The sequence below is a fragment of the Oryzias latipes genome, chromosome 23 (assembly GCF_053564925.1).
Source record: "Oryzias latipes strain Hd-rR chromosome 23, Olatipes_Hd-rR_3.1".
Taxonomy (NCBI): domain Eukaryota; kingdom Metazoa; phylum Chordata; class Actinopteri; order Beloniformes; family Adrianichthyidae; genus Oryzias; species Oryzias latipes.
Window position 1 is genome coordinate 23629865 of NC_136259.1, and position 17090 is coordinate 23646954.

At 39.7% G+C, this 17090-nt stretch overlaps 1 protein-coding gene across 3 annotated transcripts in view; it reads right to left on the reverse strand.

Annotated features, from left to right (window-relative positions):
• The window catches only part of sfmbt2 (Scm like with four mbt domains 2), a 53785-nt gene extending 37034 nt beyond the window's left edge, over positions 1–16751 (reverse strand). The window contains exons 1-3 of one of the 3 annotated variants that reach the window (XM_011491304.4): positions 16599–16751; positions 10484–10631; positions 6631–6719 (exon numbers count right to left, since the gene is read on the reverse strand). In XM_011491304.4, the coding sequence (XP_011489606.1) occupies positions 6631–6719; positions 10484–10586 (192 nt within the window). In that variant the 5' untranslated portion in view covers positions 10587–10631; positions 16599–16751. Of the gene's footprint in view, positions 1–6630; positions 6720–10483; positions 10632–13095; positions 13490–16598 lie in introns of those variants that run through there. The other 2 variants (XM_011491300.4, XM_011491301.4) reach the window with 2 other exon arrangements.
• Positions 16752–17090: the final 339 nt, after the last annotated feature.

Genomic DNA, 17090 nt, shown 5'->3' on the forward strand with positions numbered 1-17090 from the left:
TGAATCCATGGTTCGCAAGCAGAGAACTACAGTCCCGCAGCAACTTCCAGCGGATGACAATGAATAGCTGTCCTTTCTCAGCTCCTTTTACTGTGAGGCAGTGAGTTAAGTCACACTTTGTGAATGGCTGGTAGAAACTTGGGCTGACGTGTCTGCTTGCACTGCTGTCGAAATGCAGAAAAGCCAGCATCATTGATGAGGAACGGCAACGTGACGGAGTCTGACGATGATGAAAGGGAAGCTGGTGTGTTTGATAGAAATTTAGCCCAGCTGTTCATTTCAGATACAGAAGATGAGGACTTTGATGGATGTTTGGATGCTGATTGATGACTGAAAAAATACAAAATGAATCACTCTGTACTCAGTTTTGCTACCGCTGTCTTTTTTAAAACACACACTAGCATGCATGTTTTACCGGTATGTATTAACGAGCCCGTGCCCTAAAACCCAACACATTTTGTCTGTGTCAAATACAGACAAAGCACCAATAACTGAAACTGCACCCTACATACTGTATGGGTACCAAGGCTCTTTGCCTCATTTCATATTTAGTTTTTTTTTTGCCTCTTAAACCAAACTCAAATCCTTTAGAAGGTAATAAAAATAATAATAATAAATTAATTAATTTGGCAGAGTGGGTGTTTTGACACTAAGTCCGGAGCAATATTTTAATATTCCATTAATTGTCAGTTTTTCATGCAAATAGTCAATTATTAGTTTTTAAATAAAAAATAAAAATAAGTTAGAAAAGTAACATTTTTACTGAAGGTCAAAATTAAATTTATGCTTCACACTTCGGAAATGTAATGTATTTAATGTGTTTATTGTGAATACGAATTACTTACACCAGAAGGATGCTCTGGTCAGATGTTTGTGTATTTGTTGGTGTAAGGGACATTGAAAGAGGAATGTTGACATACAAAGAATTACCAGTTATGGATGAACAGTGAAATACTCAGTTTTTACAATCGTAAGTCAGTGCCTCACCAGCCATCAACCTCACTGCACGTCACTGAGTAGTTGTGTGTGTGAGATAGAAGCAGAGAATTAGATAGAGTGAGAGAGTGTGTGTGTGTGTGTAGGGGGTATCTGACCTCCAGGGTTAACTCTGTTAACTCTGGCTAAGCTGCATTTGATGTATTGAGGGTGGACACTTTCCTCGAAATGAACAAGTGCAACACTTGCTGCTGTATTGTTAGGAGAGGAGTGTTAACGGAAATAATATGGCTTTTATTGTGTGTGTATGCCTTGGCGGCAGTGCGGCTCAGGTGGTAGAGCAGATCGTCCAATGATCGAAGGGTCGATCCCCACTACCTCCAGTCAACTGTCGTTGTGTCCTTGGGCAAGGCACTTCACCCTCCCCTGCGGCTCCACTGGTGTGTGAATGTCCATGCATGTCCCTGTGATGGTCAGTGCGGCCGTAGGCATGAACTGGCAACCACACCTCTGTCAGTCTGCCAAAGGGCAGCTTTGGCTACATCAGTAGCTAACATATCACCAAGTATGAATGAATAATGGACACATTGAAAGAACTTTAAGCACCAAGAATCAGCGCAGATAAATCTAAGCCATTATTATTATTATTATTGGCAGGTCAGTGCGTGGTGTGGCTCTTTTGACTCTCACAGTTAAAAATCTCGGCTCCTTGTGTCAAACTTGTTCGCCACCCCTGCGATATAACTTTTAATTAATACTTATTTAATTTAATTCAAATAAGAGTCGAAATACCTTTAATTATTTGAATAAAACTAGTCTACATGGGCGGCGAACATCTAACATAAAAGGGCTTCATCCGATTGGTCAAATGCATAAATGGATTTATTTGATTAGATAAATACTTCAAGCTGCCATAAGATTGTTTTAGCACATTTAAAGTAACCATTTGTTGCGATTTTCGCTGTCTTTTATAATATGTATTTTGCACAGCTTGATATTGCGATAACAAAAAATTGCGATTTATTGTGCAGGCCTAACCTGGAGGCAGAATTAGGAAAAAAAAGGTGTTTTTTCTGTCAATCTGCTCCTAAATCTGTGCTTGTTTTCTCAGCGGGTTTGAATTTGTCTCTACGGTTGGTTCAGAATACAGTTGACTGAATCAAACCCTCTTCTCATGGGGGAGTTTTTCTGCCAGAAAAACACTTATTTTCATTTGTGATTGAACATAAAACGTTTCACAAAAGCAAAGAGCAAATTGATTAGAAAAATCAAAACAGGAGTTCCTTAGAAAAAAACGGTTGTTTTTATCTGATGTTTTCATGATGTTGTCACTTCCTCTCTGTTTGCATTTACCAAAATATCATTTTTTAAAATAACACCTATAGTATTTCTTTGTAAAAAGAGTTTTTTTTATCTACCAGTGAGAGAAAAGTGAGATTTTGGTCTCTGGGGCTGCAAAATCTGTTTCAAGGCTCCCAAAAATGCTCTGCCGAGTGGATTCTAGTATTTCTCTTTAGGAGATGCTCAAGCTAGCAGTAGCTCCCAAAACAGCTGCTGCAGTGATCTCTTTGTGTTAGAGCTCATTTCTAAAGTTGATGTTAAAATAAAATACTTTTTGTTAAATATATTCCATCATTTGTAATTGGAGATTTTATTTGTTGGCCATATCACCCAGCTCTAATGGCTTCATTCCCTTTAAGAACATCATGACTTCAACAGGATGTTCACACAACACACACACACACACACACACACACACACACACAAAAATGAATAGAAATGCCAACCTCTTAGAAACAAACACAAAGAAAAAGGCCCTGAGATTTCCTGCTGTAACAATGTGCTGCATCACTCTGGCAGGCTTATGTAAGAGGCCAGCAAAGTCTGACTCCAAGAGCCCGTGTGTGTCTGTGTGTGTCTGTGTGTGCGTTTGCAGGCCCGAGAGAAATCACCATTTCAATTTGTCCAAGCAGAGGAGGAGGAAGAGCGAGAAAGACGAGGGCAGCACTTCACCGAAGCGCATTTGTTCTGAGGAATTCAGTCTGTTTCCAAGTGACCCAATCCACTTTTCCAAATGGCAACTTAACTTCTCCGGGGGGCCGCTGGCCCCCAAAATCACCGCTCACACGGTTTGTCCAAAACATCAGGGTCATAAAATCCCCAAATTCCAATCCAGTCCTCATTGGCTTCATCACGACAAGTGATTTCCGACAAACGCACTTTTTAAAAAAAGGAAAACAATGCGCTTTTTCTTAGAGCCTCTTTAAACACCGGTTCCCCACCGTAACCCTCATCAAATTCTATCAGAAACACGTCTGTTTGTCGCTGGAATCTGAACATTTTTCTAATGTGCACTAAAGCATTTCTCTAAAAATGGTCCATCGCTGCTGGAATCCCAAAACAATAAATACTAACATTTTCTTAAAGGGCCTATATCATGCAATTTTGAGCTTTTATGTGAATTATAGAGTTATTTCCACATGAAAAGAAACCCCAAAGTGGTATTTTGATCTGTTCATGCCTTTCTAAGCATTCCACTAAAAACCTGCTCTCTGACCCCTCCCAATCCACAAATCGAGTGGGTTCTCACATTGTGACATCACAAAAATTGGAACAACCCCTTCAGGAAGAGTCTGCGCTGCCAGCTCCGCCCCCAGGCTAACACACACGCCCACTTTCTCCGTGGAGCTAGCGGTGATGGGCTAAACGTTTTCATTTTATATCCACAATATGCACATCCGTCTTTGCAAAAGTTCATATGTTTGTTGACATGCTGCCGATTCAAGGACGATGTCATAAAATAGGCAGCACCTGGCGAAAGGCGGGGCCTCAGAAATCGAGTCGTTTTATATCCTGGTAGGAAAATGAACTGTGAAAATAACTCATATATTTAATAAAAAAATAGTTTTTTGCATGCCAAAGATAATATATTATCATATATGTGGATATTGTTTACTATAAAAGGCTTCATGATATAAACCCGCTTAATTTACCTCAATACATGGTTTGCCCACACAGTGGAGACCGATTTACTGAAGTCTCAGCCAATCGGGACGCAGGACTGATAAAGTGAGTCAACAAAAGGTGAACCGCAAAATAGCGAGGGACAACTGTATGCAGAAAGATCACAAGGGGGAAGGGACTATACAAATGTACTTCTTTCCAACCCTTTCAAGCAACAAATCAAACTCAGTTTTTATTCAATCGCTATATTTAATAAATATAATGTGTACTGTATGCATAACAGCAAATACATCTTTTGTGATTAGGAATAGTCAGGAAGATAGCAACGTCTTCTTATTTGTATTTTTTTGATTGTCTTAATCCACATTTTTTAATGCTTGACATAAACCAATAAATCTTCTCAGATTTTCAGTAACAGACATTTCTTACTAAAAATAAAAGGTGATCATAACCAATGTACAGAATAAAAGCATTTTAGAGGAGGTACCAGCAGCTAAAACTGGTTAGTAATTCTTCAAGGTTACAGTTTAACTCGTCTGAAGGACTAAACCACTTTCTCTACTGCTGGAGTTTAACTGAGCTGCTCTTCTTCCAAAATAAAGAACTGAGAAGATTTTTTCTTTGGTTCTAAATTTAGATCGATGTTTTTTTTATCTGCTAAAAAAAAAAAACACAAATGAGAAATGTGTTTTATTTGAACTAAAACTGAAAACTATATAATTTTAAATGTATTTTCATAACTGTAATGACTTTTTTTAAGGCAGTGGGTGTTTTAAGGAAGTATGAAAATGCTTTTGCTAAAATTATCCAGAAACTGTATTGCCAAGCAACTAAGTTGGTTTGTTGCCAACACAACTGTTGTTGCCAGGTGCATCTTCCCTTTCAGCACAAACATGTAGAACGAACAATTTACACATTATGTAATAAAAAAAAACCTGAAATACATCATATGTGGTTGTTTTTAAGGAGAAATTTGCAGAAATGTTTGTGGGAGGAAGCTTGTAATGAAAGAGACGCATATTTTGATCGTATTTTTTTTGACAAACAGTTCAATGTTTGGCGTGAACAGCCTGGAGCTTCAATTCCTCCTTAAAGCAGCTTTAATTGGCAACAGTTCTCCAAAACGAACAGCGTGTTTAGTCCAACACTTCTTTCAAATCCTGACTTGGTTGAGGGGGAAGCGGTTTGGGTTTTCTGCTTCCACGGTTTCCAGAGAACTCCTGGATGTTCCTCAGAGATCAGGAGCGGGTTTGCTTTGGAACAAACGCGTCACACTTCTGCACCTCAGCTGAATTTTAAGACTCCTTCCACCCAGTAATCAAAGGTAAGCTGTGATGAAATCACAGAGGATCTCGTGTTTTCTGAAGTTTCACAGCGCAGTATAATAATTCGTCTGTGTGCTGTTGTCACATTGAAACAAACACATTTTAACTTTAAAAAAGGGCAAAAACTGTATTTTTTTAATTTACAATCTGGTTTTCCATTCCCTTCAAGCTGATCCTGATCCGACCCGGCATGCAGCCAACCGTAACGCAGAAATATGGACCCAAGTTTTATTTTAAACTACAGTTTGGCCAAAATCCTGACACTGAAAATACAAAAGCCTACAAATACAACACAATCAGCCCCACAGAGAAGCTTCCAAATGGATTTCTGAACCTTTAATATGCTCTCTCTTTTGAGAAGCGCTTCCCTTTATTTGATCATAGGATGTGTTCAGGGGAGAGAAGAGTTTAGCACAGAAGTCAAAGCCGAGGCCAAGAGATGAGTTTAGGTGAAATAAACGCTATAACTCCAGGTCAGAATTGAATTCAAAAACAGGAAAAAAACAGAGGTGTAGGATCAAAAGATCCTCCACTTTACAGTTCTCTGTTTTAATAAATGACTTTTGATCTGAAGTTCAAACCTCAAAGCTTCACTCAGAGGTGAAAAAGCTGACCTTACCCTTCAGACAAATATGGGATTTTCCTTCAGTCTGTGATCTAAACAAAGACGGCAACAGGGATGATAACATCACCTCCGTGAACGTTACGGGGAAACCTTCACAGCTGGAAACTAAAGCAGACGCACACATTTTTTTTAAATAAAACGTGTTTTGGTTTCTGTCGGGATATTTACGCTTCTCGACTCTGTTGGAGGGTTCCAGCTGCTGGTCTAACAGATTTATGAACAGAGCAGCTTATCTGCTGATAAATAAACAATTAAAAACACTGAACTGAACTTATCTTTAAAAACTGTTGAATTCCTGGAAACACGCAGCAGTGAATCACATTTAGTTTTCTTCCAGATCCTGCTTTTTTTCTTCTTCATGGAAAACAAAACGATGTTTGCTAAAAGCACTAGCATGGTTGTTGTTGCCACAGCAACAATATTAAAAAAGAAAAAAAAAAATGGCTGTTTTTATTTACTTTTGTTAAAGGGAATAAATGCATAAACTTTGATTATATTTAACATAATAAACCATAAGCTCCAGTTAATCTTCTTTAACAGGAACGTGTTTTGGGTTTTTTTTGGCTCAGAAACTTCAAAACAACCTACATCAAAGAAAAGGCGTTGCTATGGGAGTTTACGTTTCTGCGCATCAGCAGAGACCTTCAAATCCGTTTTTAACGCCCAGCAAAGGTGGACTGGCAGCGTGCGTCAGGAGGACGCATTGAAGCGCCATACGAGGCTGTGTTTAAGGGATCACGGAGGGACGGGATTAAAGAGCGAGCGCGAGATCATACACACATGTCTGAAGGTGGTGTGGGGGGCGGCCTCAGCTCCCGTCTCCTCCAGGTACTCCTCCCAGTTGAACTCCGCCTCGTCCTCCATGGAATCTGCAGGTGATCAACAGAAAAATCGGTAAAGTCACCGACTTATCGTCTTGAGAAAGAAGATGAAATTGGGGGGGGCTGTGAGATTTTGTGTGGTCTTTTTTTATGTACTATAAAAGGGAGGGTGAACATCCATAAACGGGTTGTGTTTCACTTTGATCTAATTTTAAGTCAGTCAGGTAAATAAGAAAACTTTTTAAATCCAAACTGACATTTTTAGCATAAAAACAAACAAAAACCTACAGAAAAACACAGACAGCAGCAGCAGCAGACACTAAATGAAGGCAGGATGTCTTAATATAGCCGGCGCTCTTCGCTGCACGTCAATCTTTCATACCATCAACCTCAAACTCGTGTTTTGCTGGAGGAAGTGCAGCGCCGAGTGTGAAATTGCTTCACAGCGTTTCTCATGTTTCGCCTGAAAGAAAAGTTCAATGTTCTACTGTGTGCTGTGTTTCAGGAACGCCGATGCAGAAAACTAAAACTTTTGCAGTAAAAATTGAATTAAGGTTTGTTTATATTCAAATGTGACATTTCTGAGGTGCGTTGTTGATACACAGCAGGCCCATTTGACAGCAAAAATTCATCAGTCATCGTTTCACACAAGGCAAATCGAGCTTCAGCAAGTGAAAGAAATGTAAAGACGCAAACTAGTCTGATCTTTAACAAGATAAAAGTGAAAAGTTAAAAAAAGAATAAAAGTCACACAGGAAAAAAAATCTTCTTTAAGCTTTTTGACATATTTATTAAGAAGTTTAATGGCTTTTTTTTTTAAACAAAAAAATAAAAACGCTTGAACACGCTAGCGTGACAACGTAACAAACATCGCTGACCTCCAAAGCCAACACCTCATAGTAGTGACAAACATTACATCCCAGCTGGAAATAATACACAAAAAAAAGAAATAAATCACATTTTAAACTGACTGAATGACAAAAAAAAAACTTGTTCGCCTCTCATGGATTTAGATTTCTTCCAAAACCTACACTGAAGGAAAAGTGACACCAGTGATGGCAAAAGAGAAGCAGAAACAACTGAAGCTACAAACTAAAGATCCTCCATTATTTGACAGGCGGATGAATTTTGATTTGATTTGATTTATTTATTTATTTCAAGCATTGTAGTCAAAGCCATAAAGAATTTACACATATTTATTAAACTCATTACAGAAATGTTGAAATGTATAGATCAAAAAGACAGAAAATAAAACAAAAAAGGCACATAAATCACATTTTCTTATTAAATACAGTGATCATTAACTAAAGTCAAGTAGAACTTGATGTATTGCTTGAAAATGAGTGGGAGAAAGCGAACTTTTATAATTCCACCACTACTGAGTTCATTCATTTGATAGTTTTACAGTTTTTGTAAACCAAATTTGATCCGATTTTTACTTTACTAAAGCCAGATGCTTGTGGCTGCTGTCTTCACATAAAACGTGGCTTTATTATTTATCAAATAAGAGTAAAATAAAAGGCAAAGTTTTATAAACACGCCGGTATGAGGCAATATTCTCTTTTATGTGCTTTAAGTCCCACCCCATCTATATTTTTTCCTTTTATAAAAGCTTTTCTAGTGTTCTTTCATTTAATATTAGGCCATTTTTTTTGGCCTAAATAGGCTGAAAAATAGGCTAAAAGAACGGATTTATCCAGCCATACAGTTTTGAGCTAGAAGCCAGCTCGGACAACGGGGAAAAATGAAGACGTACATGAGGGGTGAGGAGGAGGAGGAGCGGGGCGGGGCAGTAAGACTTTGGCCAGAAAACAAGAACTTTTTCCAAACGAGGCGTTTTTGTCTGCTCCTGATCAATCCCGATTTAAATGAAGAAAATGCTCAGAATCACGGCTTAAATCTTAATTTTCTTTATATATGTCCTCCCTCGTGTCCATCATGAGAAAAATGCTACAAGAACATGATAAAAACAGCAAAAACACAATTTTCCTTGTAGTGAATCTTTCATCAAATCAGTCAAAAAAAATACTGCAGACTCACATCACAGCTGATGGAATCTTTTGGATTTCTTCCACCATTGTCAAACACGGTGGCAGTAGTGTGATGCTGTGGGACTGCTTTGCTAAAAATCCTTCTATTAGCCAACAAGATCAATTTCACAAGGATTTGGTTTCTGTAGCACAACAATGAGCCAAACACAGCAGCAGGTCCACCTATGAAAGGTTCTGGAGTCAAAGTCTTTTTGGGATTTGGTTCTTTGAGACAAAAGAGACGCTGGAGAACCGTCCAATGTGTGAGAACTGAAACGGCAAAGAGGAGTGGACCTGAATTCCTCCACAGACTCTCCCTTGAGAGGTCTGGCAAACAAAAGCAGCAGAGTCAGAACGCCGTCTGGTTTGGGGGGGAAATGCACTTTTCAAACGGAAAACAGAATTTCTTTTTTTTCCCTTTGTCTTAAAAATGTATATTTTTGTCCGTATGGACGGTTTGTGAGAGTCTTCCATGAGATGAAGCCTTTGTTTCCTGAACCCTGAAGACATTTCTAGAGCTTCCAAACCACAGATTTAATTTATTGAATTCCCGATTCAAAATCAATTAGTTTTTTTACATTCGAGTTCGGTTCAGTTAAAAAAAGCTATTAAATACTGTGATTAACAATGAAGTCAAACTTTAATTTATATTTACCAGATTCTAACATTTGTTTAAAGCAAATAAGCACAACTGCAGCTTATTTTCATGTTTCCTCCATCATCTATGATTTATGCAAGAGCTGCCAGATGTTTACCTCTGTTATTGTTTACATTATCTTATGTTTGCATCACATACACGTGGAAACAGAAACATTGATAATTTCCAGAATAAATCAAAGATAAACTTTGATTATTGACAAGCAGAAGATACAGTCACCGTGTTTTAGCAATACGGACACCACCGTGTTGGAGGCAGACTACGTCGGTGAGCAGTGATTGGTCAGAGTCAGTTTCTATGACAACCACTCTGGCCAATCAGGAGTGAGCTTGCTGTAAGGCCACACCCCTACCACTTGAACCGGGCTACAGGAAATCTGTCAAACGTTTTAAATGTTGGACATGGCGGCAAGCCGGCTCAAACTACTTTTATTGAAGCATCTGATTGGTCAGTTTACAACACATCTTCCACTGCAGAAAAAATATCATTAACCCTTTAACACTGTTGACGTTGGCCGCCACACCCAAATAACACACGCTCCTTAACTTATGGTTATATGAATCAGGTGTTTCTGACGTGGGAGAAAGCGGCTTTTCACTTTTATTATTATTAAGTGTCGCAAAACCGCTTTTCTCAGCTTCACAATCTGCTTGAATTACATTAAATGCTATAATAGTCGATAGAATGTCCACACTGGAAATGAAGCTCCGGTATTAAATGATTGAAAAAAGGCACCGGATAATGGTTATCCTGACCAATAGAACGACTGTTTATTTCTCTATAGAAGTCTAGATTTTGGCTTCTTGGAGCCACTTCCTGTTTGGAACACCAGGGGGGCGGGGTCACTCAGTCCATCTCATTTACAGTCAATGATTGGGATGCGTTTAGGAATCTCACATTTGTTAAAATCGTCGGTGGGCATGAGTGGAAACCCCGCAGAACAAATGTTTTTATCTTTTTCCAAGCCGTTGATAGATGAGTTTTCTTGTCGGAAAAATAAATAAAACAAACGAGAAGTTCTCTAAAGTGTTGCTGACTAAAAACAAAGTAAAAGGGAATGATTCTGTCCTATAGTTACATGAATTTGTGTGTTCTTTGTGGGGTTTACTGGTGTAACGGCTCACCTGTATTCACCTCCTCTTCCTTCCCGTTGGTGGGAAGGCGTGGCTTCCCTGCAGTGAGGGCCAGCGGCTGCTCCTGGGCGACACGCTGCATCCTGCTGGACATGTCTCAGGTCGTCCTCACTGCATCCCTCACTTCCACCAGACAACCCTGGAGCAGAGGAAAACACAAACTCAGCAGGGGTTTTCTGAGGCTGTCTGACCTGATTTTAACAAACTGAAAGCACCTAGTTGGAATTTTGTTTAGAAGTTCTCTGGAAAAAAGATTTGGCTAAAAGAAAGTGTCTCCGGTTTCTTTAGAAGGAACAACTGAACAAGTGGGAGGGTTTTTTGTTTTTTTTTTGCATGAAGAGAAACTGACAAGAAACAATCTGAAGAGGCTAACATTTACTTATTTCAGGTAAAAAGTCTGAGTTTCGGTCTTCATAAAAGGGATTTTCTCTTCATTGTATTCGCTAGTTTCCTGCATACAGAATGCTCTGAGTAAGTAATTACATCCCAAACTCCAACAGGTACCCAATCAGAGCCAGACAGAGTAGATTGGGGCATAATTGGGTGAATATACCATAAAAGCACTGAAGCTATTTGAAAGTTTGAGGAACAAAGATGCCTCCATGTGATTGGCTGCTGAGAAATTTCCATCAACGCCCAACAGAACTATGAAGGGAGGATGTAAACACAAGATCTCCATCTACACACACGTCAGAGTGGAGTTAATTATCTATCTTATAACAGATCAAAGGAAAAATTATTAAAGCAACAAAAAAAACCATTCATTTTAATTGTCTGGCATTCTTCTTTTCCAGAGTTTATCACAAAAACAAATGAATTCCCTTTATTTATGAGCAGAAACAACACAGAAGGTCACAGACTGCAAACAATCATGAGGATGAATCATTGTTACATAAACAACGGCGTGCAGAAGCGTAAAAGGAACTACGCTGATGAATCATCTGGGTTTGTGTTTCAAAGAAAGATTTTAGAGCAAAAAGTGAGAAGAATCTCCTCAAAAAAGCAAATGAAGTCAGAGAAAAACCAAAGATGTATTTTAAGGAAACATCAGCCTGTAAATATAAATATTCCACCACTGGAATTGTTTTTACATGGACAAGCACAGCCAGTTTTATTCAGAAATCTAAAAAAATGGATGGCAATAAATCAAACCTGGCAGACCTAATCTGTTCTGATTGGTTTAGATTTTTTTGGTTTTTAGCTTACAGGTTCGCTTAACTTTATCTTAACCCTCTTTAAAACATCTGCAGCTTCTTTAAACTTTATTTGGACGCTACATTTAGTGTAGGGATCATTAAAATTTTCCCTAAACCCATAAGGTGGAAGCTCAAAAAAGAAAAATTAAAGAAAATCAGACGCCAACTTCAACCTCTTCCAACTTTTAAGGTTTGACCGATAAAAATGGTTACTAAAACAGGCATTTTCTAGTAATAGACATGAATCCACCGTTTGAACAAATTTTTTAGCAGCATCCTTGTTACAGCTGAATATTCTTCATCATTAATATGGTCTGCGGGAACAACCGTCACAGTAAATCCATATTTGGAGTATAGACTACTGGTTTATGTCTGTTAAGTGCAGCTTTCTTTTATTTTGAAGTAGAAGGCTCTTCAGTTTCCTCACTGGCTCTCTTCTGACAAAAGAACTTTCCGAATACGTTTGGGTTTTTTTTGTTAACTTTGCTAGCTTGGGGGTTTCGATTTAGCGGTTGGCTCTGTGCATTTCTGACATGAGACCGAGCGACTTGACGTGCGTCAAGAATGAGTTGGGTGTGCTGGAGAGAATCCAGTAGTTTTCCAAACCAAAACTTCCTTCAGAATCAGATTACAAATAAAACAGATAAAATGTAGGTGGGCTTTCTTTTTCTGCAACCGTTCCTGCAGAACAGTACACGAAGAGTGCGGCAGATCACTGGAAAGCAAAAAGAATGGAGAATCTGGGCTACAGTTAAAAAAGGAAGCTGATTAAATGCCCACGTGTGCTGAGAGCGCCACTCCTTTCAGGTTAAACCTTTTAAAGTGATGCTAACAAACATGGAAAAAGCTTCAGCTTGGAGGTCCGACACGGTCTGCTGCTGCTGCTGCTGCAGCCGCCGCAGAAACAAACCAGCCGGCTTCACTATCAGCGTCTTTTCATCTCGACCGAGCCGCCAGCACATCTAAACCCCGTCTGTCCTTGTTAGCAGAACCTTGACACGCAGCAGAGAAAGAAGGAAGGCTGCTCCTCTGCTGCTCCTCTGTTTTCAGTCAGCAGGATTTCACCACAAAAAAAGAACAACTTCACACATTTATTCAGTTTCTCTGTCAGCCCTTCAAATCTGCAGACCTGTCCTCGGCTCTCACGGCACTGCAATGTCACAAAAGGGTTATTTTTTTTTTTTGTTTGTTTCGTCCAATCAGCTGCCCCGCAAATCCTCAGACAGAGACTTTCCTCCTGCAGCATAATTAAAGTTACATAAACAAGCTGGGGATAAACAGGAGAACATGTCGGAACGGCTCAGAAAGCAGGCAAAAAAAAGCAAAATAGACCTAAAAATAACAACAACAAGGCTTTGCCTTATTTACTTGAAGGCAGCCAGATAATAGCATGTTGGTCACACAAACCTCGTGGTCGTCCTCAGCTAGCCGTCACATCAGCAGAGGCTCACAACTACGTTTCCACCTACTTTCATTAACCTGGATATTAGAGCTGAGGAGTGAGTCCATGACCAAAACAACTCCAGGCTGTCGGCCTTAAAAACAAGCTCCCGAAACAAAAAACAAAAGGCCAATATTCCCTGATTGGCTGAGCCAGGCGTCCGGTCCTGGGCGCCCACACAGGACACAAAAGAGTCTGAAGAAAAGCAACCCAGAACAGAACTGAAACTCTGAGGATGAAGGCTGCGGCGTGTTTGCAGAGCTGATGCACAATGCCTGCCACAGTCACAAGAGCGTGCGTGCGCCATCCCCCATCGCACGCACCACCTTGACGTCCCACGCCGGCCCCGGCTGCATGTCCACAGCGTAAACAAGCCTCTGAGCTCATCTGGCTCACATGACGCTGCTGCTGCTGCTGCTGCTGCTGCGTCACGGCTGTGAGCCTCTGCAGCTCCTTCAACCGCTCAGCGACGGCAGGAGTTCACGGCAGCTCTTGAACCTGGTTTTTCCTGAAAATCCTCTGGAAGTGGCAGTTTTATCCCACGCACAGACCATTTGTTTGTTCCAACATTTCAGCAAAGGGATTCTGAGCCAAGTTTACCCTCTTCAACAGCCAGATCAACAAGATTTCCTTACAGTGAAGCGAAAAGCCTAAACCAGAAAGTGTATCAACAGATATTCTTTTGTTTTTACAACATTTATTACTTTCCCTATTCTTTAAACTACTTATCCGTTTGCTTAATTCGCAATTCAAGTCACAAACTTCATTGTTTTGGTGTTTCAGTGGAAAAAAAGGTTGCAGTGAACCGAGTGTGTGGCTAAAATGAGCTCTAATTTGGGGCTTTGACAAACATCCCCTGTAAAGTGTGGGACCTGCAGGCCTCTCATTTCCCACCTGTGCCTCCCAGAAATTAGAGGCAGCCTGCGAAAAAAACCAACAAATAAAAGCCTGCAAACATTTAAAGCTCAGGGATGTTTTATGGCAATCCATTAATGCCGAAGCCGGCAAACAGGAAATGCATCAAAGTCCAGATTCTGGACGTCATTTCCCGTAAATTCCGCCCGACATATTTATGATTTACATAAACATTTGAATCTCTTCTGGCATCTTCAGCCTAGTTTTATTGTTACTTAGGTTTGCAGACACGCATGTATAACAGGGTTTCATATCAGCTCAAAGACGGTTTCTATTTAACGCTTGTTGAGATCACCAGTCTAACGAGTTTTAAGCCCTGAGGGACAGGAAACTCTGCCCCGCCAACTGCTACTGTCATCAAGTTTACCAAATTAAACCCAATTCCAAATAGTTTGGGGTTTAATTTCCTCCCACAACCCAATTTATACAAAGATAGCCTGCGGCGTCCCTCAGGGCAGCATCCCAGATTGGTCCCTTGCGGATTAAACTAGTGTTAATCCCAGAACATTTGTCTCAGATTGAGGTCTTTTTTTTGTTTAGGTTTTTAATCGATCATCCCACAGATGGGGTGCTGTGCGTCCACGTGCTGCCCTTCTGCTTTCCTCTATGCCAAAGATTTAAATGGGGGATTTAGGAGATTAACTACCACTGGGTTTTAATGCATTACAACCTATTAAGTTCTCCGCTTTTAGACGAATCCAAGAGTAGTAAAGGGGTTTGGCTTTTGGTTAGTAACAAGTGTCAGAATACTTGGATTTTCCCGATGTGTTCCCGAAAATTTCAGTATGAATATTTGTGACGTCCTTCTATAAATACAGTAAGGTGTAGTAAAATACACTTTCAGGCAATGTGATTATAAGATTGCAGGATGATGTTGGATTTTAAGTATATAGACTTAAACTGAATGCGCGATTGTCAACGGAACTTAATACATCTTCCGAGTAAAGTGTCGGTGAAGAGTTTTGTACAAGAAAAAGCCCTGACGAACCAATACAGTCGTCAATTTAAAAAAATCATCTAAAGCTTCGGGAGTTTTTTTGGACATTTCCACTACAGATGAAAAAAGAAATCAGTTTGTAAAACATGTTGGCTTCTTTTCATGCATCGACTGGAACTGTAGCTTAACTTTGAGGCAGGAAAAACTGTGGATTAAATGTTCAAAAACAACAGAGATGTTTAGGATTTGTTTACTGCTGAGGTTAACCAGGAAGTTGACAGAAAGAACTTTCGTTTAAAGTGATAATCACCCTTTTTTCCCCTCTTTCTTTCTAAATCTTCATGTTTTTATCTGTTGTGTGTTCTTGATTCTGCTCTCCAGTTATATAAATAAAGGTATACGCCTTGGTGTTTAAATACATGTATATTAATTTAAAAATAAGTAAGAATCATGATCTAATCGGATAATGATCCATAATCTTATTGGTTAATGATCAGCATGATCAGATGAAGGAAAGCACCTGGATGTCTAACTGTTTTCTGCATTTGTTTCAGGTTTTTTTTTTTTTAATTGTGGGGTTTTTCTAAATAAAGCCCCACAAATATGTAAAAAAAAACGGACAATTTTTTTCCCATAAATAGATTAAAAAAGATTTTTTTCCCCTCATCCAGCAGAACTAGCAGCTCCATGGAAACAAATATATGTATCTTGTGGACGTTAAAAGCCTGATATATTCATTTTTTCCTGGCGATCGTCACCTTATTTTCATCCTTTTATTCTGAAATCCGGCGGCTTGTCACCAAAAAAAAAACACCGACTACAACCATGAGACTGCAGGAAAAAAATGGAGGATGGAGAGATTTGGCAAAGAAGGACAGAAATTAGGATGTCGAATAAGAATTTTGGAATAAAAGTGAAAGAGGAAACGTTGAGTTCTCATAAGGAAGATGAGGCTGTGACTGGGGTGTAACCGCTCCGGTCATGTACTTTGCACACTCAAAAACTGCAGCGGAAAAAAACTCCCACGGAGTCGCCAACACCGCCTTTTAATTTTAATTGATTAAACCTCGTTCGGTCCCACCCAAAGAAACCGAACCGGGCCCGCGAAGTGGCTCCGGTGTATTTTTTCCTCCTTCAGAGATTTTAAGTCGCAGTTCTTCGCTTCTCCTCGCCAGCACCGCCATGTTGAGAGTGCTTTGACATTTTGGAAGTGTCCGGTATTTTCCGGCGGCTTTCCCGCACCTCCGCGTGCGACAGAAAAAGACAAAATAAAGGAGAAGAAGAAGAAAATAGAAATCCCGCGTGACTCAAAAGAAAATTACAAACTTGACGTCAAAACCGAACTGAACCCTTTGAAGCAGTCGCGAATTAAAGTCATTTTTTATCCTTCATAGTTCGAAAAAAATGTAAAAAAAAATTAGAAGAAATGGAGAGGAAACTGAATAAACGACGTAACCGTTCAATTTAGTCCGTGGGAGACTTTTTAAACAAGTTCGGCTCGCGTTTCTACAGAAACTGCCTCGTGCACCAAAATAACTCTTCTCTGTTTGTGCCGTCGAAACGGGCAGAACCACCACGAAAACGACCGGAAACCGTCCGCGGCGTCACCTGTCTTACCTGTCCAGGTTTCCTCTGTCGCCTCTCCTCCAGAAGACCCCCCCTCTGAGCTTTTTTTTCCCTCTCCCCCCTCCTCTCTTCGTCCGCACGAGCAGAGCAGCGCGAGCGACGTCTTTCAGCTGCCCCCGTTTCAATATGGCATCTCCCATCTGCGCATGTCCAAAATCATGTACAGATATTTTCAAGCCAACTCCTTCATTGACTTTCGAGAAGAAGCAAACAAAATCTATTTCTGCATTTTTTTAAAGCCTCAAAGTCCAGCCAACATAAACATTACTAAACAGTTACAAAAAAATGTCATTATTTAACTTTTATACAGATCAAACTGTAAAAACAGGAATAAAGCTGTTAAAACGCGTTAACAAAAAGACAGAAAAGTTGTTTTGAGAATATTAAAAACTAAAAAAAAGGTAAATTTCAACAAATAGGAAACACTTTATTTTGTGGGTTAAGGTTGGATTTTAAAACAATGTACAATAAAACAAAAAAACA